Below are 27,599 nucleotides of genomic sequence, written 5' to 3' on the forward strand. Positions count from 1 at the left end.
TAAAGAAAAAAAAACAAAAACAAAAAAACATTGTTCCTCCCTAGGGGAGACAATCCCTAGAGATACCCCTGTCCTTAAATGACCTAATTAGGATTACTGTCCTACAAAAGACACAAAGCTGCCAGAGACCAAGGGTGATCACTATGCAGCACTTGCCTGCCCTGGCTGTGACTGAGATATATATACACATTTGGCAGGGCCTGGGGGGAGGGGTAGAAGGGGTTTAGGTGCTCAGAGCACCTCTCCGAGTCATCTCTTCTTCCTCTCCTCAGGCAGCTGCCCTGGTTCATATCTACCTGGATGGCTCTGCACTGGTCTCTCACGGTGGAATTGAGATGGGGCAGGGTGTCCACACTAAGATGATTCAGGTAAGAACGCAAACACTGGGTTCTGTTGGGTATGTCCTCACAGAGGTGTTCACGAGAGAAGACTGTGCACATAGTTCTCTGTCTTGAAATAAATGGGTAGGAGGCTGTCGGTTTGACAGCTCAAACATCACGCTATTAGCAGAAGCTGGGTAAACAAGTCAGTTTTATTCCTGAATGCCAGAAAAGCATGTGCCAAAAGATGGGCTTGCTTTATTGCTAAAGAAGGTTCCTGTTTGTTTTCCATTTGCTTCCATCTGGATACATTGACAGCTGAGGTGTCCTTTCCTGAGTGTTTGCTGGGTTGTGAAAAGATGTGTAAATTCTGATGGATTGCGACGTTTCTTGCCCTTTTTTATATTAAGGGCTCTGAACAATCAATAACATAAATCAGACTTGATATCTCTAGCCAGTGTTTATTAGCAATTCTACTTTAAGATCCTTCTATTTTGTCTGATTCTCTTCCAATAAAAATTGCTAAGATGTTGCTGGTGTAAGTCCCTTCCTTGTCATGTTTTTTTTTCCCTACTAGCTTTTCAAAGAATAACCACTGCTTCCTGACGTTGCAAATTCCTAACATTTGCTGGGCATGGTGGGCCTGCCTGAAATCCCAGCACTTTAAAGGCTAAGGCAGGAGCATCAGACTCAGGCCAGACTTGACCACATGGTGACATCCTGTCTCAAAAATAAAGTAGACAAGCAAAAGGACATTCTTAACACACGACTTTTAATGGCTGCTTGAGAAGTGCATTTGTAATTAACTCTGCCCCAGTGATTGAACAAGTCCATGAATATCCCTCAAAATAAACATATGTTACTCCCAGTGATTGTTTTCTGAAAATGACCCACCAGGTGAGGAGTTGCTGGATCATGTAGAATGATTATTTGGAATTACTTGACACATATAGCCAAGAAGAGATGAGTTTTGAATCAACTAAAATGTTTCCAGCACCAACACTATAGACTAAAGCAACCTCTGAGTCCCATGCTGGCCCTCAGCCCAGGACCATTCTGTCCTCCAGGGATGCTTGTGTTCCTGAGGGCCATGTCCTTCCTGAGATGTGCTCTGGTCCCACAGTGTGTCCAGAACTGTGCACAGAAACCATGCAGCCCCTGTTGGAGTGGTGTCCACTTTGCTAGAATTTTGCAAAGCTCAACGGAGTTGATTTCATTAGTACAGAGACTTGAATGTTTTCCCCTGCACTAACCTGGAGACTTACTCCCTTTTCCTGATGTTATTTCACATGAGCATAATCAAAGGAAAAGGAAATGTGTTTAAAACTTGGAGTCCAGACTAGTCCAGGATTTTAAAAGAGAGGGAATTTTGTACCTTCAGGAATCCATGGTTCTGCTCCTTTATCCCTGTCTTGCGTATAAAGGCTGCACACACCTGCTATGCCAGCCAGGCACGTGCGGCAACTACCAAAGTGTTTGAAATGAAACTACATTTAAAATTCTAGGTGGTTAGCCGGGAATTAAGGATGCCGATGTCCAGTGTCCACCTGCGTGAGACAAGCACAGAAACCGTCCCCAACACAAATGCCTCTGGAGGCTCTGTGGTGGCAGATCTCAATGGATTGGCAGTAAAGGTAGAACTCACTGCAATTCATTAACCCTTCCAGGTCAAATCCACAGCTGGAGATCAGAAGAGAAGAGTCATTTATCTCTTAGCATCTCTTTCATCCAGGGCAGGACAGGGGCACAGACCCAGCAGATAACATAGCACTTAGCAGGTGTACACCAGGTCCTTGTAATTTCACCCCCTACATCCCAATACCCTACCCCTTCTGTGTTCAGTCAGCCTCCTACCTCTTGCCAGGGCCTTGGGATAATGTTCTCTCTCCATTGCTTTTCACTCTGGCTTCTTGAAACCTTGAATGTGTCCAGAAAATTAATGCTTTACAACTAGTGGCTGGCAGTTTGCAATGGTCCTCCTGTTAAGTCTTGATCTTTACCTAGGGTAGTGTGTAAGGCAATTGTCTTTCAGATCAGTACATGTCTGGCAGGCTCTCACACGCAGACACCCCTGTATTCAGCCTTTCATGTCATCCTCTCCTGCCTCGATACCCTATGTCTCTTTGTTCCTATGTACTTTCAAGATAACTCTGTGGGATGCTATTCAGTGTTGTTCTGACACTAATGTTTTCATGAAATTATTAGAACTTTAACTTAAAAATCATTTACAGGATGCTTGCCAGACTCTTCTAAAACGCCTTGAACCCATCATCAGCAAGAATCCTCAGGGAACTTGGAAGGATTGGGTGAGACTCATCGGCTCTCTATGTCTTATCATCGATAACAAGATACAGAAGGGCAGATGTGTGTGTATGTGTGTGTGTGTGTGTGTGTGTGTGTGTGTGTGAACTATGTTTGTGGAAAGGGCAATTCAAAGACACCATTGCATAATGATAAATAAGAGGCCCTACTGCCCATGGCATGTGGCGGTTCACATGCAGTTGGGGAGTAGTGTACCCAGGAGTGTTTGTTTTACAAACAAAGATGATGTGCGTGCTACAACTCCTGCCATAAGCTACAATTGATGAATGCTCCATCCTGTGGAACCTAGGTGCTTTCTGGATAACAGCTGTTTGTTCTTTTCTTTTGGATTCATTGTTCATAAAATAGAAAAAAAAAAAAAAACAGTGCTGGGATCATTTTGTAATACGCACGTAGACATTCATTTAGAGATGGAAAATGAGAGGCTAGAGACATGGCTTAGAGGTTAAGAGCACTATGTCACTCTTCCAAACGACCTGAGTTCAATTCCCACCACCCACATGGCAGCTCAGAACTGTCTCTAACTCCAGTCCCAAGGCATCTGATGCCTTTTCCATCCTCTGCAGGTACTGTGCGAGCATACATGGTACACAGACATACCTGCAGGTGGCACCACCCATACACATAAAGATTGTTTTAAGCAAATCTTATCAAAATCTAATAGGAAACCAAACCATGGGTTATGATATATACAAATCATAGATTCCAGTGGACCAGAAGCATCCACCTGCTTCTTCTGATACACTGGCAGTCTAGTTAGAGGAAAAGACACACATTCTAACGTCAATTAGCTAACTTTTCAAAGTGTCGGATTATGAAGTGTTAGATGATATGGAACGTATCATACAACCCTGGTGCAGCTGTCATGCTGACTGCTCTAGATTATTAGTTGGGCAATATCAAAGCATAGGTTTGGCAATGTGTTGTGTAGAGTTCTGCTTGGAAAGAATCCAGGGCTGAGGCTCCTCAGTGTAAGCATGCATGCTTAGAATTCTGGTGGCTCACCTCAGTCACCTGCATCTCACCCAAGAGCTCCTACTAGTTCATAAAGGCTCATGATGTTAAATACTTAGCAGAATATGAAACTTTACAATCTGTTCTTGGCATCTTTGTCTTTCCCCTGCCTAGTGTTCTCTGAGCCCAGAAAGGTTGACAATGGCTGTGTTGAAAAATTAGCATATATAGCACGAGCATATATATATTAGCAGATATAGATATAGATATAGATATAGATATAGATATAATTCAGGAGTGCCTCTGTCATCATCCTTTGCACAACACTGGCCTTGCATCCATTGCATGACAGACAGCCACTCCACTGGAATGCTGCACCTCTCACCATGCTCATAGACTTGAGAATTTGGACCTGACCTTTGTTTTTCTGTTTAGTAGTCGGCCATATGTACTTGCAGAAACAGGAGACCATTTGGTGTAATTGGTAAAATTTAGCAAAATCACTGCTCTCAACTGAAACTGTTATGGATACATGGTATAAAATTAAACACCCAGCCATTGTTTCCAAAAATTAGCCATGTTAATAGCCTAAGTCCTTCCAGATAACTGAATGGATCTCTTCATAAGCAGGACGTGGTGGCTGTTATGGTTCAGTTTATGAGCATAACATTTCATGGCCGACATTCATTACATCACATTCATATGCATCAAGTAAAAGCTGCTACTCCACACAGCAAGCCATGGATGCTTATGTAGGCAGAGCATGAAGATAGATGATGATCTCTCGGGAGTCTTTATCATACCGTGTTCTGTTGGTCCCTCACAGGCCCAGACTGCTTTTGACCAAAGCATCAGTCTCTCAGCTATTGGATATTTCAGGTATGAATGCCCCTTCAATCATATGCTGGAAAATGGCAAGCATGAGTTTAAAGAAAATTTCAATTCTATTTGTGATTTTCTCTCCCAAAATGGCTTATGACCCTCAGTTAGCCTGGTTTTTAAATGAACTTTTATCTGTTAATTAATCTAGGTATCCAAAAAGGCCTTTTTTTGGGGGGGGGAATAATTCACATGGGAAAGGTGATTTGAATCATATTGTGGCCATGTTGTGGCTTTCAGGGAGTTTATGCTTGGAATCCGTAGCAGAGGCCTTTTATTAACAATGTCATTTATCCCTAAAGTTAGGAAACAACAGCAGTAGGGGTTGAATGGTTGAAATTAAGCCAAAAATAAGATAGGTACCTCCTGGATTACATACAGAAAGAGGGAGGGAGGAAGGGAAGGAGAGACAGAGACACAGACAGAGACTGTGGAGCCCTGAGAACCCCAATCTCTAGGAAAGCATTTGTTAAATGTTTTCACGGAAAGTGCTTACTGAGCCAGAGACAGAGAAAGCAGGCAGAAAAACCCCATTTGAAACAGTGTTTGGCATATGATGTAGGTTGAATCCCTCAATATGATAACCATAGAATGACATAATCCAATATCTGCTCACAGCAACAGGATAATCATAGAAGTCCGAAGCTAACTCATGAGTAAGTTTCACCACTCAAGGACAAGTAGGTGTTTTTAACAGTGCAGTCCAAAGTGGACAAGCTGTGTTTATCGGACACATTTCTGAGCATGTATTATATGCTGTTATGTATATACGTGCGTATCCCTGTATATATATATATATTTATACACACATATATACATATATCCTTCATATACACAGACACACACATATTCTTCAGATGGGCACAGCGCCCTTCTGACTGGTCTTGTCATCATTGTGACTGTGGGACTTGATCAGCTTACTGAACAGTGCTCCTCAACCCTTCTGCTGTTTCTTTCAGGGGTTATGAGTCGGATATAAACTGGGAGAAAGGGGAAGGCCATCCCTTCGAATACTTTGTGTTTGGAGCTGCCTGCTCAGAGGTTGAAATAGACTGCCTGACTGGGGACCATAAGGTCAGTCCCACCCGGGAGTGTCTTCCGACTGTACTTGTGAGATGCTGAGATTCCACACGTGCTGCCTACAGGGAGGAGGGAAGGCAGTTGGGTGTGTGGCAACAGCACTGTGCATTTGCCCGAAGGGTGATTTCGCATCAGTCGCCTTAGTGGTATAATCTCTTCCATGGGAAACTAATCCTTCTTCTTGTGTGTTTTCCTTACCCCACTTTTAGCTGAAAATAGGAAAGAGATCACTTCAAAACACCTGAGAGGTTTCTGTGTAGGCTGTCATCGACTAGCAATCCTGACTTCTTATGAGAAGTGTCTTAGTGTGACATCCTTGAAGGACACCATCAGTATACAGAGCTTGCTGACAAGCACCAAGGGCCACCTCAGGACAGACAGTGGCCAGCCAGGGCCCTGTCCTTAAATAGCTGAAGTGTCATCTTATACTTTTAAGGGGGGGCTATAGAATCACACTTGTGAACACACATGCATGCCAGCTTCGGCTCAGCTTCTTTTCTGTACCTGGCCTTCAGTGGTAAAGAAGATACTCACTGGTCACTATACAGTAAATATTCGCAGATACATCAAATAGGATTGCAGTAGCTTTTACAAATGTCAGGTGACCAAGTTACTAATTTAGTGCCCATCTGCTCCAAAACCTACCTGGAACCAAGCTCCAGCTTTTGATAGTTCCAAATTCTTTTTGTGTCTATATTCTTAGATAATTATCATATATAATTTTTCACTTAATATGTTCTCAGCATTTTAAAAATATAGTTAGCCTTATCTTTGAAATTATATATACCTTTATTAGCCCTTCCTATTAGAATATCTAGTTTGTCTGGATTCTAACTCAGATTGTATCTCTTGGAGGAACTTGGAACTGAGGCCAAGGACTAACCACACCAAGCAGGATTTGAGTTGGAATAGTTGTCCCAGTCTATGCTGAGAGTTCTATCATGCTAACTAATTCCTGAATCCCTTTTCCCTCAAACAAAAAGTTAGTGAAACCACACTTGTTTAGATTTTCTTATGCTTTGTTAAGAGTTAAGAACAGTAATAACTAACCCATATTGGTTCAAACTTTTGTTGTTGTTTGTTTGTTTGTTTAAGTATAATTGGATCTTTCTTGGCCAATAAATGCTTTTTGATGCAGGGACCTAAGTTGTTAGACACCCATAGTCACCAAAGGTAGACCTGGGACAGTGGCTCTGCGTCTCACACTAGTAAAAATTAAAGACATGGACTCTCCTGGGAATATGCAAAGTAGAAGCAAGAATTACAAAAAGAATTACAGAACAGTGAAAAACTAAGGAAAAGTGAGAGGCTCTTCAGAGCGGAGGAGTTTCCAAATGGGAAAAAACCCACCAAACTTCTTTGGCTGGGAGTTTCTATAAGGCTGGAGGTAAGGACTGGAGGAGGTCTGGGTAACTGCTATGAGATTGGATAGTTCTCTGTAAGTATCATAGGCTAAGCCAATGGAAGGTACCCAATGAATGTTCCTCTAGCCCAACCATGGAGATGTTTATGTGCTGCCTACCCAGTTAAGGTGGTGGAGGCCCCGCCCACCTTGTCCATCTCTAATACATGCTTTTTAGCTGCTGGCCTCTACTTTCTGCTCTTATCCATGAGTGGCATCGCCATGATCAACTTTATAGGCGTCTTACTGGGGGTTAATTAGACTATGTTTTTTCCAAATGGGAAAAAAAAAACACTAAACTTCTTTGGCTAGGGGTTTCTACAAGGCCATGTGTCTTAGTTAGGGTTTTACTCCTGTGAACAGACACCATGACCAAGGCAACTCCTATAAGGACAACAATTAATTGGGGCTGGCTTACAGGTTCAGAGGTCCAGTCCATTATTATCAAGATAGGAACATGGCAGAATCCAGGCAGGCATGGTGTAGGAGGAGCTGAGATTCTACATCTTCATCTGAAGGCTGCTAGCAGAATACTGACTTCCAAGCAGCTAGGACTAGGGTATTAAAACCAACACCCACAGTGACACACCTTCTCTAACAAGACCACACCTCCTAAGAGTGCTCCTGGCCCAAGCATATACAAACCATCACTCCATGGTAGGGACTGAAGGAGGTCTGGGTAATGACCATGTAAATATAAGAATGAATTAGAGTTCGTTCTTACATTTATGTGACCAGCTTGTAGCTTTACCACAACAGAAAGTTAACTCTCTGCCACCAAGATGTAGCTGCAGTCTTTCTTGATTACCTCATAATTAGCTCCCTGTCTATAGAATAGCCTGTCGTAGGGGGAGGTTTCTTGTGAGAAGCCATTCTTACTTTCAGTTTAGTCTGTTGCAATCAGCTGCACTAGGCTTAAGGACATAGAAGAGGGCAGAAGTGCCCTTACCTCTATGTTCCTCAAGGGTGAGGGGTGGGGGGATGGCGAGTAGGCATGGAGACTGACATCACCATCCCAGTGTCCTGTCCCTCCGCTGTCTAGTTAGCTTGCTTATCTCATCCCCAAATACAAGCCCTCTACTCAGCATAGCCGGTGGTCCCGACATTGGTGTTTTGAATCCTCCATCTTCCTTTTCATCACAGCTTCTGTATCATAGCACCAACATGGGTACTTTCTCTTACTGCCTATGGATATAGCTCTTGTATCCAGATCAACTTTCAAAATATGTCTTGCAGTGTATTCAGTCTACCTTAAGAGATGTGCAATGCTGGTAACCCAGGGTAGGCATTGCTGATACACAAAAGGCCAGCATGTGGCAGTCTACCTAATGTTCTCCCTGGAGGCCTGTTTTTCAGCCATTCTCATATTGGTAAAGCTGCCTTCCTGAAACTTTCCCCAGATTTTGAACCTATATCTGTCCTTTAGATGTACCTATACATCTATCTATTGCTATGTAATAAATTGCCCTTGAAGGAAACCCCCAAACAAAAGGGTTTCCTCTCAGACCCCAGATTAGGCACAAACCACATCCAAACACATGCTTTAGCAGAGAGATCCTTTATTAAGCAAGGAAGAAAAGTTAAAGTGGCTGCTTTCTGACTCAGACAGAAAAATGGCAGCCAGTAGCCTTGCAGGTGTAACTTTCAAGAAGAGAAAAAGGGGAGGTCTGTGTTAGAATGGGCTAGGATGTGGCGGTGTATTTTGATTTAGTATGATAATTAGGTGAACCAAAGGGGGCTTTTTCTTGCTGGACTTTATTTAATACTTTGATAACTGGACCTTGATAGTCAGCCTAAGGAAGAGGAGGTGGCCAAATAGGGGAATATACCTTGGTGGCTAGCTTCAGGAATGGAATCTCACAGTTTTTAGCAAAACTGGGGGAATGGGAGAAAAGTGCAAGGCCTGTCAGAGCCATATTTGCCACAGTGGAGCTGTCCAGAGTCCCTTCAGCCCCCCAGTTAGCATCTGAAAATAAATGTTTATTGGCTCACACCACCTCTGAGGACCAAGCATCTTGGCCAACATGGTTTATCTAGGTAACACTAGCTGGGGATTTCTCATGAAGCTATGGCTAGGCATGTGGTGGGGGCTACTGTCATCTCAAGGTGAGGGCTGGAGAATCTCTTCTAAGCTGCATCCCATCCATCACTGTTAATGGGAGCTGTGATTTCTCCATGGTTGTTAGTGAATTGCCTCTTTTCCTTGATGACCTATTTGTTCACTTTGTGTCCTGAGGAGAGAGCATCTGATTTCCCCAAGGGAAGGTAAAAATATAAATGTGTGAGAGGAGGCCTAAGACAGAAGCCACAGTCTTTCCTGACTTTACTCCAGAGTGCCATCGCCTGCGTCGTATCCTCGTGGCCTTGACAGAGATTGGTGGGAGGTGCGTGCCCAGGCTGTGACTACCAAATGGAGGAATTCATAAAGTATCCTCTTAGAAGAAGGCTACCACACAACCCAGACCCACTCTCCAGTCCTATCAGAAGACAGAGACAGAGAGCCATAAGCTCTCTTTGAAAGTAGGAACTTCGCTAACGTTAGACTTTAGAGACCACCATTCACATCAAAGAATCCAGAGATTCATTGGAGGATGAAGATGTTACCAACATCCAGCAGGGCCTTCTCTTCTCTACATTTTTAGGCGATCAGAAAGCAAGTCATAAAGGCAGACTTATTCTCTCCCCACTCCCAAAATGAAAGCTCTACTGCACTGGACAGCAGTTTAGACACTTGTTTTGCTGACACTTCCTGAACTCTGTGTTTCAGTAACTGTCACTGGGCTGGGTGGATTCTATGGATTAGCTTGGAAAGTAGCCATAGGGTTTTGCAACAAGGGTTTTGAAGGCCAAACTAGTTTTTGCTGTTTCACTGTTGTGATAGACTAAATTTAATCTCTTGCATCACCCAGCTTGAAGCTGATCAAAAGCAAATGAATACTTTATTCTATTCTTTCCAAGGAAAACAAAGTGCTTAATCCAGTTAAGAATATTTGTGTGGGGGCCGGAGATGTGGCTTGGTGGTTAAGGGCACTTGTTGCTCTTGCAGATGTTCCAAGTTCAGTTCCTAGTACACACAGGGTGGCCTAAAGTGACTCTGGTTTCAATCAATATGACACTTTTCTGGCCTCTGTGCGCACCAAACATGCACAGAGAGCCCCATAAAATAAAAATGAATAACTTTTTAAAAAGAAATTCAGAATAGAGACTGGGAATGGAGCTCAATTAATGACTGTTTGCCTAGGATGCTTGGGGCCCTGAGTTCAATTCCCAATACTGTATAAGCCAGGCATGGTGGACTGTGTCTTTAATCAGCAGAGGAGTGGAGGCAGGAGGATCAGAAGCAAATGGTTATTCTTAGCTACATATCAAATTCAGAGCCAACATGGGCTACACGAGACCCTATCTCAAAAAAATTTTTCTTAGGTAATAAACTTTGTCACATAATAAAATCTTTGTTACTTCTTTATCATCAAATAACATGGTCCAAAGAAAGACTTTATCCCAAACCCAGGGGCAAGATATGTTTCTCAGCTTCTCTGTGAGTTATCTGCATTAAGATGGATTTTTTTTTTTTTTTACTAGAATATCAGAACAGACATCGTGATGGATGTTGGCCACAGCATAAACCCAGCCCTTGACATAGGCCAGGTATGGGTAACTGTTTTGCCTTGTTTCCTGTTTGTGGGGCAGAGGCTGTTGTAAGGCCTGAAAAGGAAACATCCCCTTGCTGGCCACCTGACTCTTCTGCCCCTTTAGACCAGCTGCAGAGCTCGGACTTCTTAATATTTACAAAAAGAGAAGAGACGGTGCTTTGGGTAGTTTTGAAAGATGTATATAATCTGACTGGAGAGCTTAAGAAAAGCAAGGCCAAACCTAGAAGTGGTCAGTGAGCCTGAAGCCTGAGGGATACAGAGTCGATAGCACTAAAAACTGAGCCTCAAACAAACAAACAGTGGGGACCCTACCTTAAAGCTTGGTTTGCTGGCAGACATGGGACACTCAAGGAGTCTTCACATGCTTGTGTACTTGTGGGTAATTCAGCCCTCTACCATCCAGTTACAGCGTCCTGTAACATCTCTCCAGTTCTGGCATATCATTGGGAATGGGGGAAAATGTATAGAGTAGAGACACAGAAGGCAGATTCAGGGGCTAGAGAGATGACTCAGTGGATAGTGTTAGCTGGACATCTGAGGTCAGCTTCTCAACACTCAGTAAAAACCAAGTAGAGCAGCACACTTCTATAATCTCATCACCAGGGCAGGACGGAGACAAATTCATTCCTGGAACTTGCTAGAACTCATCTTGTGGAATCAGTGAGCTCTGGCTTCAGTGAAAGACCTTGTCTCAAGTAAATAAATAAAGTAATAAAGTAGAGGACAATACATGAAGACACTGGACATTGATCTTTGGCCTCCACATGCATATACACAAATGTGTACATATATACACAATGCACATGCATACTTGTATCTACACACACACACACACACACACACACACACAGGATTGGGAGAATTTAATATGGACCGGGTTGGTCGACTAGAATTAACAAAGACGCTCATTTAGAAGAAGAGTAGAGAGAATCAACCTAAATAAAGATTTGTGACCCAGCCATGGGCTGGGAGAAGAGAAGGGAAGAGGCTCTGGTTGATAGAGGTTTGACAAAAACAAGGTCTTAGCTTCGTGGTCAGAGGTGACATAACCTGGAAGATTGTGTGGCATACAAGCATGATTTATCAAACATCATGACTCATCCCTACTACTTTTGGTTCCTGTGTCTAGGAACTTAAACATTTCAAAGCTGTAGAAAAGGCTTAGAGAACACATAGCTGAAACCCTTCATGTTATAGGGTGTAAATGAGCCTAGAGATGAAAGCCAGACAGCTTAGGAACTTTTGTGTACGGTAAGATGGTGGGGCTCCCCAGCCCTGAGAACCTTTCCTTACTATGCTGGGTCTCTTCAAAGTCAGCCAGGGAAGGGTTTCATCTGCTTCACTGGTTGAAAAAAAATAAAGGTATGTGGACAGGTCCTGTGAGAAGTCATCTGGAGTTATCATGTAAATAGCTGAGCCAAAACTAAAACCCATGTCCTTTAAATTGGAATTTAGCAATGAATGGAATTAGGTGGACTTCTGGGGGTACTCTCAAAGACACCCTGGAAGACCCCTCGAACTGTATTTCAAAGGTCAGACAAGCAGCATGCTGATGAATGCTCCTGGCTGTTTTGCCTCCTCTTCTCTCAGGTTGAAGGTGCATTTATTCAAGGAATGGGGCTTTACACAATAGAGGAGCTGAGCTACTCTCCTCGGGGCATTCTATACAGTCGTGGTCCAAACCAATACAAGATTCCTGCCATCTGTGACATCCCCACGGAGATGCACATTTCTTTTTTGCCCCCATCTGAGCACTCAAACACCCTGTATTCATCTAAGGTAAGCTCTGCTCGGTGACTAAGGCCATATTCATTTCATATCTGTAGGGCGGAGAGATGGGTCTACTTGGGGTTTGGTGTTTTTATGGTGATTACAGAAGACTCCTTATTAAACATTCGAATTATAAAATGACAACATGGTAAAATACTTCAGATATTCCCAGTCTTGGAGCCTAATGAACTATCAGACTTCATTTGACTTTTTAAATACAAATAATCACTGCCATGCTTAGATGTGATCACTCCATCTGGAATCATTTTCTTGATCCTAAGTATGAGAATATCAAGATCAGTGGTTAAATTATCTTTTCAATAATAATTTATTATAGTAGTATGTAGGTTATGGATGTGTATAATTAATATTACTGTGTGTACATATACATATATATTCAGACAGAGAGGGGCAGTTTGTATCATAAACTACACTGCTCATTTCTCTCCAGGGTCTGGGAGAGTCTGGGGTGTTCCTGGGATGCTCGGTACTTTTTGCCATCCATGACGCAGTGAGGGCAGCACGGCAGGAGAGAGGCATCTCCGGACCATGGAAGCTCAATAGTCCTCTGACTCCAGAGAAAATCAGAATGGCTTGCGAAGATAAGTTCACAAAAATGGTATGCTATATCCAAGAGGAAAAAAAAAAACAACAAAAATTCTTCATTTCTGTCCCCTTGGCTTTATGGCCAAGTTTGGTTTTTTTTTAACCCACTATTGCAATTTTTTCCATGGAAGAAAAAATGACAGAAACTCCATAGGGCTCATGAGTAGGACAGAGTGGCTCTTGAACTTGGCTGTCCTTTCATCAGCCTGGTCTTGCTTGATCATCTGTATGCTCAACTCCTTATCTTGAGGGGAACCGAAGGATCGGTCTCTCTCGGTCTTATGTTTCCCCTTGTTTCGAGGCTTTTCAAGGGTATCTGAATCAGACTAGGAAGTCAGAGTTGTGACCTGAACCTGGGACACCAAACTGAGAATAAAGATCATTCTGTTACATCCCATATCCTCTGTCACCTGACAGGCACTGGGAAAGTGTGATGGAAAGGTCTCTCCCACAGTAGGGTCCCTGCTGAACATGACTTTCTTTATAACCCAAAATTATCACATCATGCTGATGGATAAAATCACAGAAATCTGGAGTGTGTGCTCAGCTGGGACCCTATTGTGGCTACAAGATAAGTTTCCTTCTCTCCTGTGTCCCCCTCCCCACCCCTTTCTTACAGGCTGTGCATGGCACCCTCCACCTCACACTGGAGAAACAGCCACTGACTCCACAGTCCCACAGTCTCTCCAGGTGGAGTTGAGACTCTCCATGCCCCTCCTAGATGCACTCTAGGATGGCTGTGTACATCACATGATGTTATTTGCTGATCTTTCATTGGACCAGTTGCCTGTGGTTCTTTCACCTGTGTTATCTTCTGTTATTTTTTTTTTTAACCTAAGTCACAAACATTTTTCTAAATTTGTTCTTTCCTTCCAGATCCCAAGAGATGAGCCTGGATCCTATGTTCCCTGGAACATACCTGTGTGAGTCAAACATGAACCTCTAGAGGGATTGACTCAACAACTACAGAACGCACCTCCTGCTTTCTCTGCTCTAAGATGCTAAATATGAAAGCCAGAGTTTCACAGCCCAGAATCATCCACAGCACTGCTTTTACACGAAGCCAATTCCAAGGTTTCTCTTGAGGATACTCCAGATTACACCTGAGCCATTATAAATCATATATTAAATTGCACAAATATTAAATCATTTGCTCTAAGGTGGTTTTGTTCATTATTCTGTCCCTTGGATCCATCAAGCTAACTGGACTATATAACAACTTGTCTGCGGTTCACTTTTAGTTTGTGTACACCAGCAGAAGTTATACTGTCTTAACAAATGAAGGTTTTTATAGACAATTTCTTTCCTGTTGTAAACTGTAAATTCAGTGTTTTCATTTGTCTCTAAGAGTCATCACCCATCCTACTTTCCTTGTAAGAACAGATCCAGGCCCCGTATCTAAAGAGTCTCTGGGACCACAGGGATCCGGAGACAGACAGATGAACTCCATCAAGACTGCAAAGGTGGCAACAGTGATTTTACCTCTCAGGAGGGTGACACAGGAAGGTCTAGAGTCCAAGGCCAGCCTGGGCTATGGTGTAAGACCCTGTCCCAACAAAATAAGGTTTAAGGATATAGGTGGTGGTAGAATTCTTGTCTGATGTATGAAAGGCTCTTGGTTCACTTCCAGCACAGGAAAAAATAGAGAAAGAAGGAAGGAGGGAGAAAGGGAGGAAGGGAGGGAGGGAGGGAAAGAGAGAGAGAGGGAGGGGCTACAACACAGGAAATATTTGCAAATATATGGCAAAAGTTTTGTGTTAAGAACATTTACAACTTATTAGTTAAAGAACAAACGACTGTTCATTTTTTTTTTTAATGGACTATGAAGTGAGTATTCAGAGACATTTAAATGGCCAATCAGCACCTGAGAAGATGCTCGGCCTTGTTTGTCCTTGAGAAATACAGGTCAGAGTTGTGATGAGACACCATTCACTTACACTGTGACAGCTGGCTGGCATTGAAACGACGGACAATGGATGGTGTTTGAAGGAGATGGAGAAACTAGTGTTCCTATCCATTGCTGGAGGGGTGTGCATGGTGCAGGCCCTGGGGAACAGTTGGGCAGGTAAAATGTTAAGCAGAATTTGCACATGATTATTAAACATTTTCACAGAAAAATCTACATGCAAATTCTCAGAGCATTGTTCACAATGGCAGAAAGATAGGAGAATGCTCTACCCACAGCTAACATTTAATAAATAACATGCAGCACATTCACAAAAGTGAATCCGTTCAGTCCTTTAAGGGCTTGAAGTGTGGATATACACTACAGCACATGTGATTGTTGAGAACATTATATGGGTGAAAGAAAAATACCCAAAGAGGACATATATATTCCATCTATACAAAAGGTCCCAAATTGACAATGTCTCAAAGATGAAGTGGGTAGGCAGTTGCTTAAGGGTTGAGGGGACAGATGGCCTGACTTCTCATAGCATAGGGTTTCCTTTGGTGGTGATTTATATACAACAACCACCCGAGCCATGTAGTTCATTCTGGTTTGCCATCTGTTACTATGATAAACACCATGAAGAAAAGCAACCTGCAGAGGAGAGGTCCTGGTCACAGTTGCTCTTTAAGGGCGGTGAGGAGCAAGAACTCAAGCTGAACCAGAGGCAGAAACCATGGAGGGGTGCTGCTTGCTGGCTTGCTCTCCATGGCTTGCTGGGCCTACTTTCTCATGAAACCCAGGACCAGCAGGCCAGGGATGGCACTGTCCCAGTGCTCTGCGCCTTACTACATGAATCAACAATCAAGAAAATGTCCTACAGTCTCTCCTAGAAGTCAGTTTGACTGAGGCAATTCCTCAGCTGAGGTCCCCTCTTCCCAGATGATGGTATGTCAAATTGAGAAAAACTAAGCAGCACATAGTCTAAAAGGATAAATTTATAATAAGTTTGTGGGGTTTATCCTAGACATTTCTCAAAGTATCTGTGGAGAGAAACAGAAAACTCAAGGAAGATGTGCCTGGCGGTCTGTAGAGCTAGGGACAAGGGCTTGACCTTGTAGTCTGATGAATATGGGGCCTAGAAGTAGCATGAACTGTGCTCCAATTTAAGGGGTCTCCGAAGCCTGTCTTGTCACACTGCGGAAGGACAAAAAGAGTGCCCTGCTTTCTCCCCACCTCCTTAGCCGCTGCCTCCCTGTGTGTCCTGGCTTCCCCTGCAGCCAATCCCTACAAGTGTAAACTCTGCTGGCGCCTTAAGTATCAGGGAACATTCAGACAGGGTTTTCTAGTGCTGGCTGGCCTGGAACCTGTTCCATAGACCAGACCTCAAACCCACAGCGATTTTTGTGCATTTGTCCACTAGGTGCTGGGACCCAGACACATGTCACCACTTGCTCCAAGTCTTGCTTTGGATTGTGACTTGGATGCCTCAGACCCTCCAGACTGCCTCTGTCTCTAACAGATCTCCCAAGAAGTATAGCTGTCTTTGGGTTGCTTGGCCAGAAATAAAAAAAGAAAAAGAAAAAAAAAAAAAAAAAAGAAAATGATCTCAGAACTGTTCAGTTTGTGAACTCAGCTACGCAGGCATGACAGCCTGTCAGTCCCACTTCAGAAACATTTCTTAAATGGCCTCTCACTGTTTTGTCAGCTGTTGTTACTGCAAGCCACGGTCCTTTACCCCTGATTATTGCAATAATTCCCTCTTCTTACATTCAGATTTGCTTCCCTTTCAAACTGTTCTCCATGTCGAAGCCAAAGTTTTGTATGGACTTATGGATATACTTCTCCATATGTACTGCACACCATACATAGGCATGTATGCCTATGTATGCTCTAGTCTAACAGCCTTCCATGGCATCCCATTCACCCAATCAGGATCTTATCCTGAATCCCTACAGTGTATATGTACACTGTGTGAGTCCAGCCTTCTCCTGGGATCCTCTCTTCTGTCATGGATCCCCCCCAACTCTGCCCCTTACTTTGAAGGCTCTGTCTCTGTCCCCTGCCTGGAAAACATTCTTGCTTCTATCCCTTCATGTGTCTGTCTGCAGTGCTTCTCACTAAGATACAAGCCATGAACATGCGCAATGAAGTAGGATGGAAGTAGGGCATCCAGAGTAAACAACAAGCAGGCATGAAAGAGGAAGCAGGAGTTGGGGGTCAGGTACACAGGCTCCAGCTACACAGCATCCGGTGTCAGTGCTTCTCCTGCAGCTCATACCAGAGTGGAGTGGAACAACCCTGGGGAGAGTCTGGGTTTCATTCACAGGCTGGTCGGCACCAGATGTAGATACAGATGGGACAGCATTATATGCATTACACTCTCTTTAGCAGGTGGTAGGGAAAACGGAACACATTTTTCCCGATGGACAGAGTTTTGGATCGTGCACCTGCTTTTCCCCTTCTTCTGAAAAATGCAAGTGTCCAGAGGATAGAATAATCATGGAGTAACAGATGGTTTGGTCAGGTGTTCAGAGCATAAGAAGAGACTGATGGGGGAGTGAAGACAAGAGGCATAAAATGGGGAGAGTAAGCCTGATTGTGAGAATTTTTATATCATAGATGCCTTAGTTACTTTTCTATTGCCATGATAAAACATCAAGACCAAGGCACCTTATTAAAGAATGCATTTAATTTGGGGTTCGTGGTTCCAGAGGACAGTAGAGACTATGACCATCATGGCAGAGAACATGGCAGCAGACAGGCAGGCATAGCCTTGGAGCAGTAGCTGAGAGCTTACATGTGGAGACAACAGCCATGAGGAGGGGAGAAAAAGCTAACCGGGAATGGTGTGGTCTTTTGAAACCTCAAAGCCCAACCCTTCTCCACACCTTCTCCAACAAGGCCACACCTTCTAATCCTTCCCAAACAGTTCTGCCAACTGGAGATGGAGCATTGAAGTATCTGAGTCGATGGGGGCCATTCTCATCCAGACATCACCACAGGTTGACAACCAGGAGCCTCCATGATGAAAAAGTTACCAAACAAGCCACTAGACAAGATGACATGGCCGCTCTCTTCCTTGGCTACCCCAGGGCTGGTACAGGATGTGATAGGGTCCCAGCACTCACACCTACAGTCACCATCTTAAGGTCCCATGAAACACTATGTCTACATAAGAATCTACAGTGAAGTGTGAGTGCGGAGCCCACCCACATTGCTCATGCTCTGTGCTGCCTGGTACCACTTGGGTCTGACAGTCCCGGAATGCTTAAATACCTGGAGTGTCAGTCAGGTTGGAAGTCCCCCCGCCCCTCAGGATGCAGATGTGAGATGTGAAAGACCATGTAGTCTTCTGCCTCCCTGACAATAGGATGGCAGAAATGGGTTGAGCATTTATAGATTGTGCAACTGGCCATTATATGGTTTAAAATTCTCCAGCTAAGAACATAAAAATGCTGGTAGAAATGAAAGGACACAAAAAGAAATAGAAATGTGCTCTAAATATATAGCAAGTAGATAAGATAAGAGAAATGCCGGCTAACTGGGGACTGTTCTCAGATACTGGAGAAAGGGAGGGTGAGGGTAACAGTATGGTGGAGGTGAGAAGTCACACCCTGTCATACACGACGTGTATGGAGCACACGGCTCAGGAAAGAGTTAGTGGCTTCCAGCAAGATGCTTCTAAGCCAGGAATTCTAGTCCTGAGAGTTTGCTCAGCAGGAACCCTTGCTCAGTACCCTTCTTCCCCACCCCACCGCCAGTCCCCTTCCCGATTTCACCAGACTTACTCAGGACCTACCCCATACACCTTCCTCGAAACCTCTTTTTTCTCCTGTTCCTTTTCTGGTTTCATGACCCACACACTCTCACCTAACTGTACGTGTATGAGAGAGAGAGAGACAGACAGAGAGACAGAGAGAGACAGAGAGAGACAGAGAGAGACAGAGACAGGGAGAGACAGAAAGAGAGAGAGACAGAGAGATACAGAGACAGAGAAAGAGAGAGAGAGGGAGGGAGAGAGACAGAGAGAGACAGAGAGATACAGAGACAGGGAGAGACAGAAAGAGAGAGAGAGGGAGGGAGGGAGAAAGACAGAGATAGAGAGGGAGGGAGAGAGAGACAGAGATAGAGAGGGAGGGAGAGAGAGACAGAGATAGAGAGGGAGGGAGAGAGAGACAGAGATAGAGAGAGACAGAGAAAGAGAGAGAGGGAGGGAGAGAGAGACAGAGATAGAGACCTATTATGCAAATAAGGGGTAGGGCTCAACCAAAACAAAATAGGCATGAAATGCAATAAGGAAACCTCTTACTCTGTATTCTAATTTTAAAATAAAAATTAACAGAATAAAAGCCAGAAACAAACAAACAAAAAAACCTGCTCAAAATAAAATTAAGGAGAGAGGGGGAATAAGAGAGGTGGGTAGGTGGACAGGCTGATTGTAAATATGCAAAAATAGAGCTCAATTTCCACGGCATCATATTTTTAACTCTCTCTCTCTCTCTCTCTCTCTCTCTCTCTCTCTCTCTCTCTGTGTGTGTGTGTGTGTGTGCGCGCGCGTGCCCAGAGAGAGCAGAAATGTCCATACCCCTGGAGTTGGACTTAAAGAAGGTGTATGTTGCCCAACAAAACAGCCAGTGCTCTTATCTACTGAGCCCTCTCCTGCCCTGTAGAATATTTATAACTAGAAATCTGATAACAATTCACAATGTAAATGGACAGATGACTGTCACACATGTTTGACAATAACATTTACCAGGCCTCTACTGTGCAGCTGCTGCTTAAAGCACTTTACCTGCAAGGGCTCCTTTAATCCCCACAACAAACCTGAGGAAGATTTTGTTTTGTTTTGTTTTGTTTTGTTTTGTTGTTGTTGTTGTTTTTTTTTTTTCGAGACAGTGTTTCTCTGTGTAGCCTTGGCTGTCCTGGAACTCACTCTGTAGAACAGGCTGGCCTCGAACTCAGAAATCCACCTGCCTCTGCCTCCCAAGTGCTGGGATTAAAGGCATGTGCACCACCACCGCCCAGCCACTATAGCTGTCTTTAGACACCCCAGAAGAAGGCGTCAGATCTCATTACAGATGGTTGTGAGCCACCATGTGGCTGCTGGGATTTGAACTCAGAACCTTCGGAAGAGCAGTCAGTGCTCTTACCCACTGAGCCATCTCACCAGCCCGAAGATGTTTTGTTTTGTTTTGTTTTGTTTTTTGCCCAACTCCTAGGTAAATCCACTGAGGTACAGACAGCCAAAGTAAGTTGGGAGAAAGAAAAACAGAAAACAATTTTGAAATCATGTGAATGGTTTAATTTCACCTTTTAGAAATGAACAAAAAGTATTGATAAGAAAACAACAAAAATGCATATAGGCATTTATATGTGTTCATAAATGCCTTCTAACCCTGCAGCAGCATGCATGAATCTGGTTGCTGAATGTTGGCACAGAGAAATTTTACTTTGTTGCTTCTCATACTTGTATCATTTCTTAAAGCATTCTTTTTATAGTTTAACGGCAAAAATAACGAACAAATACACTTAGTGCCAAGACATGGATCTGAGAGCAGTGAAGAGCAGCCTGCAGGCATCCCTTCCATCACCGAGGCACCTTCTTGTTGGAAAACGCCCTCTAGTGGCTTGCGCCTGGGGCGGGGAGAAGTGAGTCCTGAGCTTGTGCTGGGCCAGGTTTTAAGGAAAGAGAAAATTGGAAGCAGGAGGAAGGTTGGGAGCAATATGGGGTGGGGCTGGGTGGGAGGAGTCCTCTGACAAAGCCACAGAGCAGATTTAAATCCTGTAGGGAGCTCTTCGTTCTTGGAAACAGAAGCTTAAGGCACAAGTGCACAGAGTGTGGGCGACTATCCTCAAGCCATGTCTCGTTCTAAGGAGTCAGATGAGCTTATTTTCTTTGTGAATGGAAAAAAAGTAAGTTCTCTACTCTGTAATTAATAAATGTACATTAGGAACTCTGGTAGAAGTGATCTGTCATTAGCTTTGCCAACATGAAGGGCTGTGTGCGGGCTGGGGGTGTTGTTGCTCAATAGATCTAGTGACCTACCACGCTTCTTGGTTAACAAGGGAGGGAGGAAGAGAGAGAATCTGTAATGTGTTGGGACTAGTTGGGAGGACGCGTACAGTTATGTGTCTCCAAACCAAGCCTCATCACGTTTGAATGCACCTAAACATTGGGCGCCGGCTTCCCTGCAAGAGAATCCTCTAACTCTTCTTCTACATCTCTTCCAGCTCTGACTCTAACTTCTGTGTCACCTAACTTCTGCTTTCACATGTATGCGTGAGTCCAAGGTCCTTAGATCCTTTGTAAATGCTTTTAAAACCTTTGGTCAGGAAGAATGGAAGAGAAAACATATGGGAAGGCCAGAGTGAGCTTTTTTTTTTTTTTTTTTTTTTTTTTTTTTTTTTTTTTTTTTTTTTTTTTTTTTTTTTTTTTTTGGTTTTTTTTAGAGACAGAGTTTCTCTGTGTAGCCCTGGCTGTCCTGGAACTCACTCTGCAGACCAGGCTGGCCTTGAACTCAGAAATCCACCTGCCTCTGCCTCCCAAGTGCTGGGATTAAAGGCGTGCGCCACCTCTGCCCAGCCAGAGTGAACTGTTAATTTACATGTTAACATTTTACTCCTTTAAGATTGGATTCTTAAGATGCTCTAATGCCAGAATGGGAGGGGGCTTGAGGCCAATTGAGTCTCAAAGCGAGTTTCAGGACATCAAGGGTTATGTGATGAGACTCTCATCTCATAAGTGAATAAATAAGCAAGCAAATAAACAAAGGAAGGGTCTCGGCTCACTTAAGACGCTGAGCTCCTGAGACCTAGACAAGACCTAAGATGACTGCAGTACAGTCTGCATATCTGCTGGATGGTCTTGACAGTTGTGTACGTGTCAACACCCTGTTCTCAGCACTGTTGGCACAGGGAAAAGGTCAGTCAGAGTTTAGGCTGAGCTTGTGGTATCGTGCAGGGTGTGCGTGTGGTATGTGTTCTGTGTGCTGGGCTATGAGGGTTCAGGGTAACCGTGCAACATGGCCAAAGTCCCTTGGCTGACAAATCCTGGGGAGACCTTGGCTTTCATCTCAGGGCTCCTGTCCTTGCTCTGTGATCACTTCCTGGGGGAGAGGACCACCTGTCTAGGGAGGGGTGGAGGTTTTCGTGAATGTTTTCCTAGGGCTGCTCAAGGAATGCTGTTTGTCTGCAGCTGTCAAAGCTCTTGCTTGCTTAACTTTTCAAAGCTGGATGGAGAACACAGACCAAAGGCAAAACGAAACAACAACAACAAAAAATTTTGGTGGTGGTGATAAGAATTAAAATTCTTAAAAAAAAAAAGAATTAAAACTCTTAGTTTAATTCTCTGTCTTCCTCTGTCTTCTTTTATAAGGTAGGAATGCACGAATTGTTTTAAGTGTATGCCCCTTGTACCTATATTGTGCTAGAATTCAAAGGTTTGTTAAATCTCTGTTGCTCCTCTAAAACAAAGCCAGACATTTTCCTGTCAAAGTATAACCAATACTTTGGCAAAGTATACCAAAGTATAACCAGGACAATATAGCATTATATAATTTCCTAATTGCAAAGAGGGATGGGTGTTTATTCAAGTCGGGCAATCAAGGTCAACAAATATGTTCTTAATCATTCTTGCTATTCAGGAACCAAAATAGCAACTGCCTCAGCTTACACAGTTCCTTCCTCTGTCCAGGTCACTGAGAGGAATGCGGATCCTGAGGTTAATTTATTGTTCTATTTGAGAAAAGTCAGTATCCTTTTGCTTGTTTGAGAACATTAAAACCAGCTTTTCGGCTCTGGGAAGTGAGGAGCCTCACTCGCATTCACAGAGCTATTTCCACCGAATTTCATGGAGAATTGGGCGTGCTTTACTTTTGTGTAGGAATGGTGTGACACGAGGTCACTTGCCTTGCAAATGGGACTGGACATGAGAGTGCTTCCAAATTCATGCTGGTTCAAGGATCACCCTGGATATTGATCAGAATCTGAGGTTCAGAAATAGGGAGACGTGGGAAAGGACATATGCAAGTATGAGAATCAGAGCTTGGATCCCCAGAAATTTTATAGGGCCTGGAAGAGCAGTGCACATCTGCTAATCCAATACTCTTCCAGCGAGATGGGAGATAAAGGGAGTAGAGTCTCTGAAAGTCCACGGGATAGCCTGGGGTTAGCAGCACAGCAGTGAACAGGAGACTCTGTTTTAAGACAAGGTAAGGGGCTAACACCTGATGTAATCCTCTGACCTCAATATACATACCAAAGCACTTGAGTGCACACACACACACACACACACACACACACACACACACACACACTAGAGAAAAATGTAAGAATATGGATTTCTCTAGCCCTGCTTCCAAGAACCCAAAGTTATTCTGGGAAAAAAAAAAAAGAGATTTGGCTAGTCTGTCTTCTAGAGGTGAATTTGACTGGTTCCCAAATTTCAATCTGTAGGTGATGATGGGCACCCCTCTTCCTGACCCCAGGCAGTAAATAAGAGCGCACCAAAGTGGAAATATTCTGACACACGTTAGTGATGTTTGCTGTGAGTTTGTGTGCTTTAATATCCAAGAGATTGTGCAAAGTGTCCATAGAAATCAAACAGGCAGTGCCATGCAGGCATGCATACACATGTCTGTGTGCATGTGTGTGTGTGTGTGTGTGTGTGTGTGTGTGTATGTGTCTATGGATGTGCATGCGTGTGTGTGTGCATGCTCATGTGTATGTGTGTTCACGTATGTGCAACACGTTCTTTCCATTTTGGTCATTCACGGTCACATTGCTAGCTAGATGTGCTGTTGTGACCAGGATCTGACCTTCCCTTAACTACCCAGTCCTGTGATTCAGACCAAGAGCATGGTGTAGAAAACAGGCAAATAAATACATTATAAACTAACGGGCACCCTCACGGGTGACAGTGGTCAGTGCCCGAAGAAATCGTTGCAGAGAAAAGCCCTCACAAAGGTGGACAATGGCCGAAAGGACCACCGTGCCAACCTGAGTGTTTAAGTGGTATGTTCTACTCCTCAGGTTTCTGGAGCAGAGAGTCTTCTGAGGAGCATTTCCAGGTCCAAGCGACTGTCAGGCCCATCGGATTAACTACTGAGGGAGATACACTTGGTTCATTATCAGAAAGCTACATAGTAATCTTATAGGCTTCCTGGTAGTTTATAAAAATCATGTCTCCTCATGGACCAGAGCTACAACACAGATTGATTGATTTTTGCCAAAAATCATATAACATCACAGGTTAAACATAACTAAAGAGATAGTGAAAAAAAATCTATAAAATGGCCTGGCTTAGACTGGGGATGTAGCTCAGTTGGTACCATGTATACCTACCATGACCAAAGCCTTAGGTTTAGTCACTAGTACCATATATAAACAAGGTGCGGTACTACATGCCAATAACCCCAGCAATTCATGAAGGGGAGACAGAAAGATCAAAAGTTCAGTGTTACTTGAGACTCTTTCTAAACCTCCACCGACCTGATCTTTGTCTGATCTCTAGTTCTCCTTCCACGTGGGCCATGCGATGTTCTCTCCATCTTCTCACTGGCTACATCAAATTCTGAGGTTGGGCAATTGGGATACTTCCCTTCCTGAGAAACTGCTGAGCTTGCAGGGCTGTAGTAGTAAACGAGTCCAAACTGGTTGTGAGAGATCAATCCTTCCATGACAACCCTGCAGCTTATGTCTTTTGTTATCACTCTTATTGGCCTATATGCATTACATGTAGTAATGGGTTTATTCCAATAGTTTCATATATCCATATACATACACACACACACACACACACACACACACACACACACACACACATATATATATATATATATGTATATAGTATGTGTGTGTGTTTTGAGTTATCCCACTACTCTCTCATGCCTCTCCCACTCTTGATGACCTCTTTCCTCTTCCCAACTGTCCCCCTTCCACTTTTGTACCTACATTTCCTTTTTATGACCCAGTGAGTTTCCTAGGGTTGCTCACAGGATCATGGGCGCAGGTTAATTACCAGAACATGGACACTTTACCAGTGGCTATGCCCCTGAAAAAAAACATCACTTCCTCTCCTATCATTAACTGTCTATAAATACTCAGAGGTGTGGTGCCTCATAAGACATCCCACCTCCAGTTACACAATATTGATGTGATGGTCCCACTCTTGGCAGGTAGTCACAGTTGCTCTGAGTTCAAGCATTCAATGGCTATATTATGCCCATAAGACAGCCTCTCCCATAATGTTCTCTGAGTCTTGGAGAGGATGGTATAGATGTCCAACTTATGGCTGAACAGTTAATTATTTTCATCACTATGACCAATTATGAGTCTCTCCAGTTGCTGCTGCCCACTGGGGGTGGGGGAGGTAGCATTTTGGACCAAATCAGAGAGCAGCGTTCACCTATGGGCAAGAGCAAATTATTTAGAAGGCAATTTGACAAGTACATCAAGCCCATGTAGAAAAACAACAGTAACTTCCCTATTACATCCTGTGACCTCCCCACAAAGCAAACTCAAGCAAAACATCAGCAAATTCAAGTAAAACGTCGTTGGTGGCTCCTATAACAGACTGACCACTACTGCACTAACCAGTGGACACATCTTGCCTGGTCAGTCAGTAGTGTTGTACAAAGAGTTCATAGCTGAGCCAGAATATTGATGACAGTTCTCCCTACATAGCCTGCATGGCATCTCCCAGGACTATGAAAACTTGCTGATTTCTAACTAGCTATCTAACACTGTGACCACAGTGAGGCCTAACTCTCTGCCCTTCCCACTGTCAATGCAAGAATGAACTGAAAGCTTAAAGTACTTTGTGTCTGGCAACTCCAAATTTCTTTGCCTTCTTCCTTTCTTTCTTTCTTTCTTTCTTTCTTTCTTCCTTCCTTCCTTCCTTCCTTCCTTCCTTTCTTCCTTCCTTCCTTCCTTCCTTCCTTTCTTCCTTCCTTCCTTCCTTCCTTCCTCTTTTTTTGGTCAAGCACACCAGCTTTTATTATGTTTTTTTAGATTTTGTTTTCCCTCCTTTCTGTTTCCTTGATCAATAAAAGTTGTATTGTAGTGTCTCTAATTACACTGGAAATGCTCCATTTTCAATGATTGGAATGCTTTTTAGTTGCCTTCCCTTCTGGACTTTGTGAATAAAAGGATAACACTAATGTGAAAGCAAGGTTGGACTATTTCTAAGCAGGAATAATCAGGACTTCAAAGTGCTGGGGCCATGGGGGAAGACAGGGCTCTCCCCTTGCTGATCTGGTGGGTCTGTGAGTCTAACTACTTGGTCCTTGGCAGTGACGGCTGTCTCATGTGATGCTGCATTCTGACTTACACTAAACACCAATCATTTGTCAGGTGAGTGAGGTACCTCCAGAAGGCCTACACTGTGGTGTTTAGTTTTCAACTTGACAGACTTGAGAATCACCTGAAGATGCTCTCTGGGCATGCCTATGGAAGGTTCTCTTATGAGTCAATATGGCAAGACACCTCTTAATTGTGGGTAGGACCTTCCATGGGCAGGCGTGTCTGTGTGTGTGGGGGGGAGGTTAATCCTGGACTATACAAAATGGAGAAAGCAAATGGAGATCTGACATCCACATTCAGTTCTCTGCTTCTTGACTGGGCATGTCATGTGAGTGTTTTCTTCAAGTCTCTACCAAGTTCCCTACCATGGCGGACTGTACCCTGAACTGTGAGCCAGAATAAACCTTTTCTTGCCTGAGTACTTTTATCACAGAAACAGGAAAAGGAAGGATGTATACCCATTCTGATGCCATTCTTGTGATTTGCAAAGATTTTATGACAAGAACTGAAAGTTCGAGCTCCTCTTTCTTCCTTAACCGTAACCCCTCCAGTCCGACTCACAGGGACCAAGTATGGCTGTGGAGGAGGTGACTGCGGTGCCTGTACAGTGATGATCTCAAGATATGACCCCATCTCCAAAAAGATCAGGTACTTACCCTCTACCGGCAGGCTGTGGCTGACTCCAACCCCGACTCCCCATAGGATTTACTCCTGGCAGGCTGGAGCTGCAATTCATTCTACAAAGGAATCTAAAATAAACAGCCTGTAAGTTACCATCTGGAGAATGTGGCACAGAGTTGCACCGAGTGCTAGCGATGTTGGCACTGAATTTTACAAATGATGGAAGCTTGGGTTCTATGGGAATCTGTGTGTTCACCATAACCAGAGGACTGGTGAGCTCCACTACATTACTGAGCCCAAGTCTAATTCTTTGTAGAAGTGCCACTCCCAGAGAGCTGTGAATGGTACTTTCTAATACCTACTCAACTATTCTTTCCCTAAACACAGAGGACCAGGTAAAGCTGGTTGCATCTGTGGAACTTAGACCCTGGTGTAACTACTAAATGACTGGCCTTACAGGACACCTCACTTAACTTCTTCTAGAACTACATACAACCCACATTGCTCAGAGGACAAGCAGCTCCTTATCAACTAGCTTCCATAGCTGACAGGATGAAATGGATGTACCAGCCAAGACCATTTCAACTCCTGGTTTTGATGAGATAATTCGGGGAGACAGTGACTTTCTCAGTTAACAATATTTATTTTTAGGCAGACACATACATTCAAAATAATTTATTTGATGATTTAATTTTAACATGCACTCACTTATCTTCGTGTCAAAGTACTTATTATCCTGTAAGTGCATTTTGTCTTTCCGAATTACAATATTACTGTTGTTTCTATGAATTCTTTTTACT

The 27,599-nt window shown here is 43.6% G+C and overlaps 2 protein-coding genes across 4 annotated transcripts in view; both read left to right on the forward strand.

Annotated features, from left to right (window-relative positions):
- The window catches only part of LOC116088453 (aldehyde oxidase 1), an 82,710-nt gene extending 68,565 nt beyond the window's left edge, over window positions 1–14,145 (forward strand). For both annotated transcript variants that reach the window (XM_031367552.1, XM_031367551.1), the window contains exons 27-35: window positions 273–368; window positions 1,826–1,954; window positions 2,552–2,626; window positions 4,423–4,475; window positions 5,435–5,549; window positions 10,540–10,605; window positions 12,201–12,389; window positions 12,832–12,999; window positions 13,863–14,145. In XM_031367552.1, the coding sequence (XP_031223412.1) occupies window positions 273–368; window positions 1,826–1,954; window positions 2,552–2,626; window positions 4,423–4,475; window positions 5,435–5,549; window positions 10,540–10,605; window positions 12,201–12,389; window positions 12,832–12,999; window positions 13,863–13,913 (942 nt within the window). In that variant the 3' untranslated portion in view covers window positions 13,914–14,145. The remainder of the gene's footprint in view (window positions 1–272; window positions 369–1,825; window positions 1,955–2,551; window positions 2,627–4,422; window positions 4,476–5,434; window positions 5,550–10,539; window positions 10,606–12,200; window positions 12,390–12,831; window positions 13,000–13,862) is intronic.
- Window positions 14,146–20,683: 6,538 nt separating this feature from the next.
- Window positions 20,684–27,599, forward strand: part of LOC116088454 (aldehyde oxidase 3) — an 83,541-nt gene continuing 76,625 nt past the window's right edge. For both annotated transcript variants that reach the window (XR_004117899.1, XM_031367553.1), the window contains exons 1-3: window positions 20,684–20,790; window positions 22,571–22,628; window positions 26,730–26,826. Coding sequence is in view for 1 of the 2 variants with exons in the window: in XM_031367553.1 (XP_031223413.1) it covers window positions 20,737–20,790; window positions 22,571–22,628; window positions 26,730–26,826 (209 nt within the window). In the remaining variant the exon portion in view is untranslated. The remainder of the gene's footprint in view (window positions 20,791–22,570; window positions 22,629–26,729; window positions 26,827–27,599) is intronic.

This window comes from Mastomys coucha, unplaced genomic scaffold (genome assembly GCF_008632895.1).
Source record: "Mastomys coucha isolate ucsf_1 unplaced genomic scaffold, UCSF_Mcou_1 pScaffold14, whole genome shotgun sequence".
NCBI classification, from domain to species: Eukaryota; Metazoa; Chordata; class Mammalia; order Rodentia; family Muridae; genus Mastomys; species Mastomys coucha.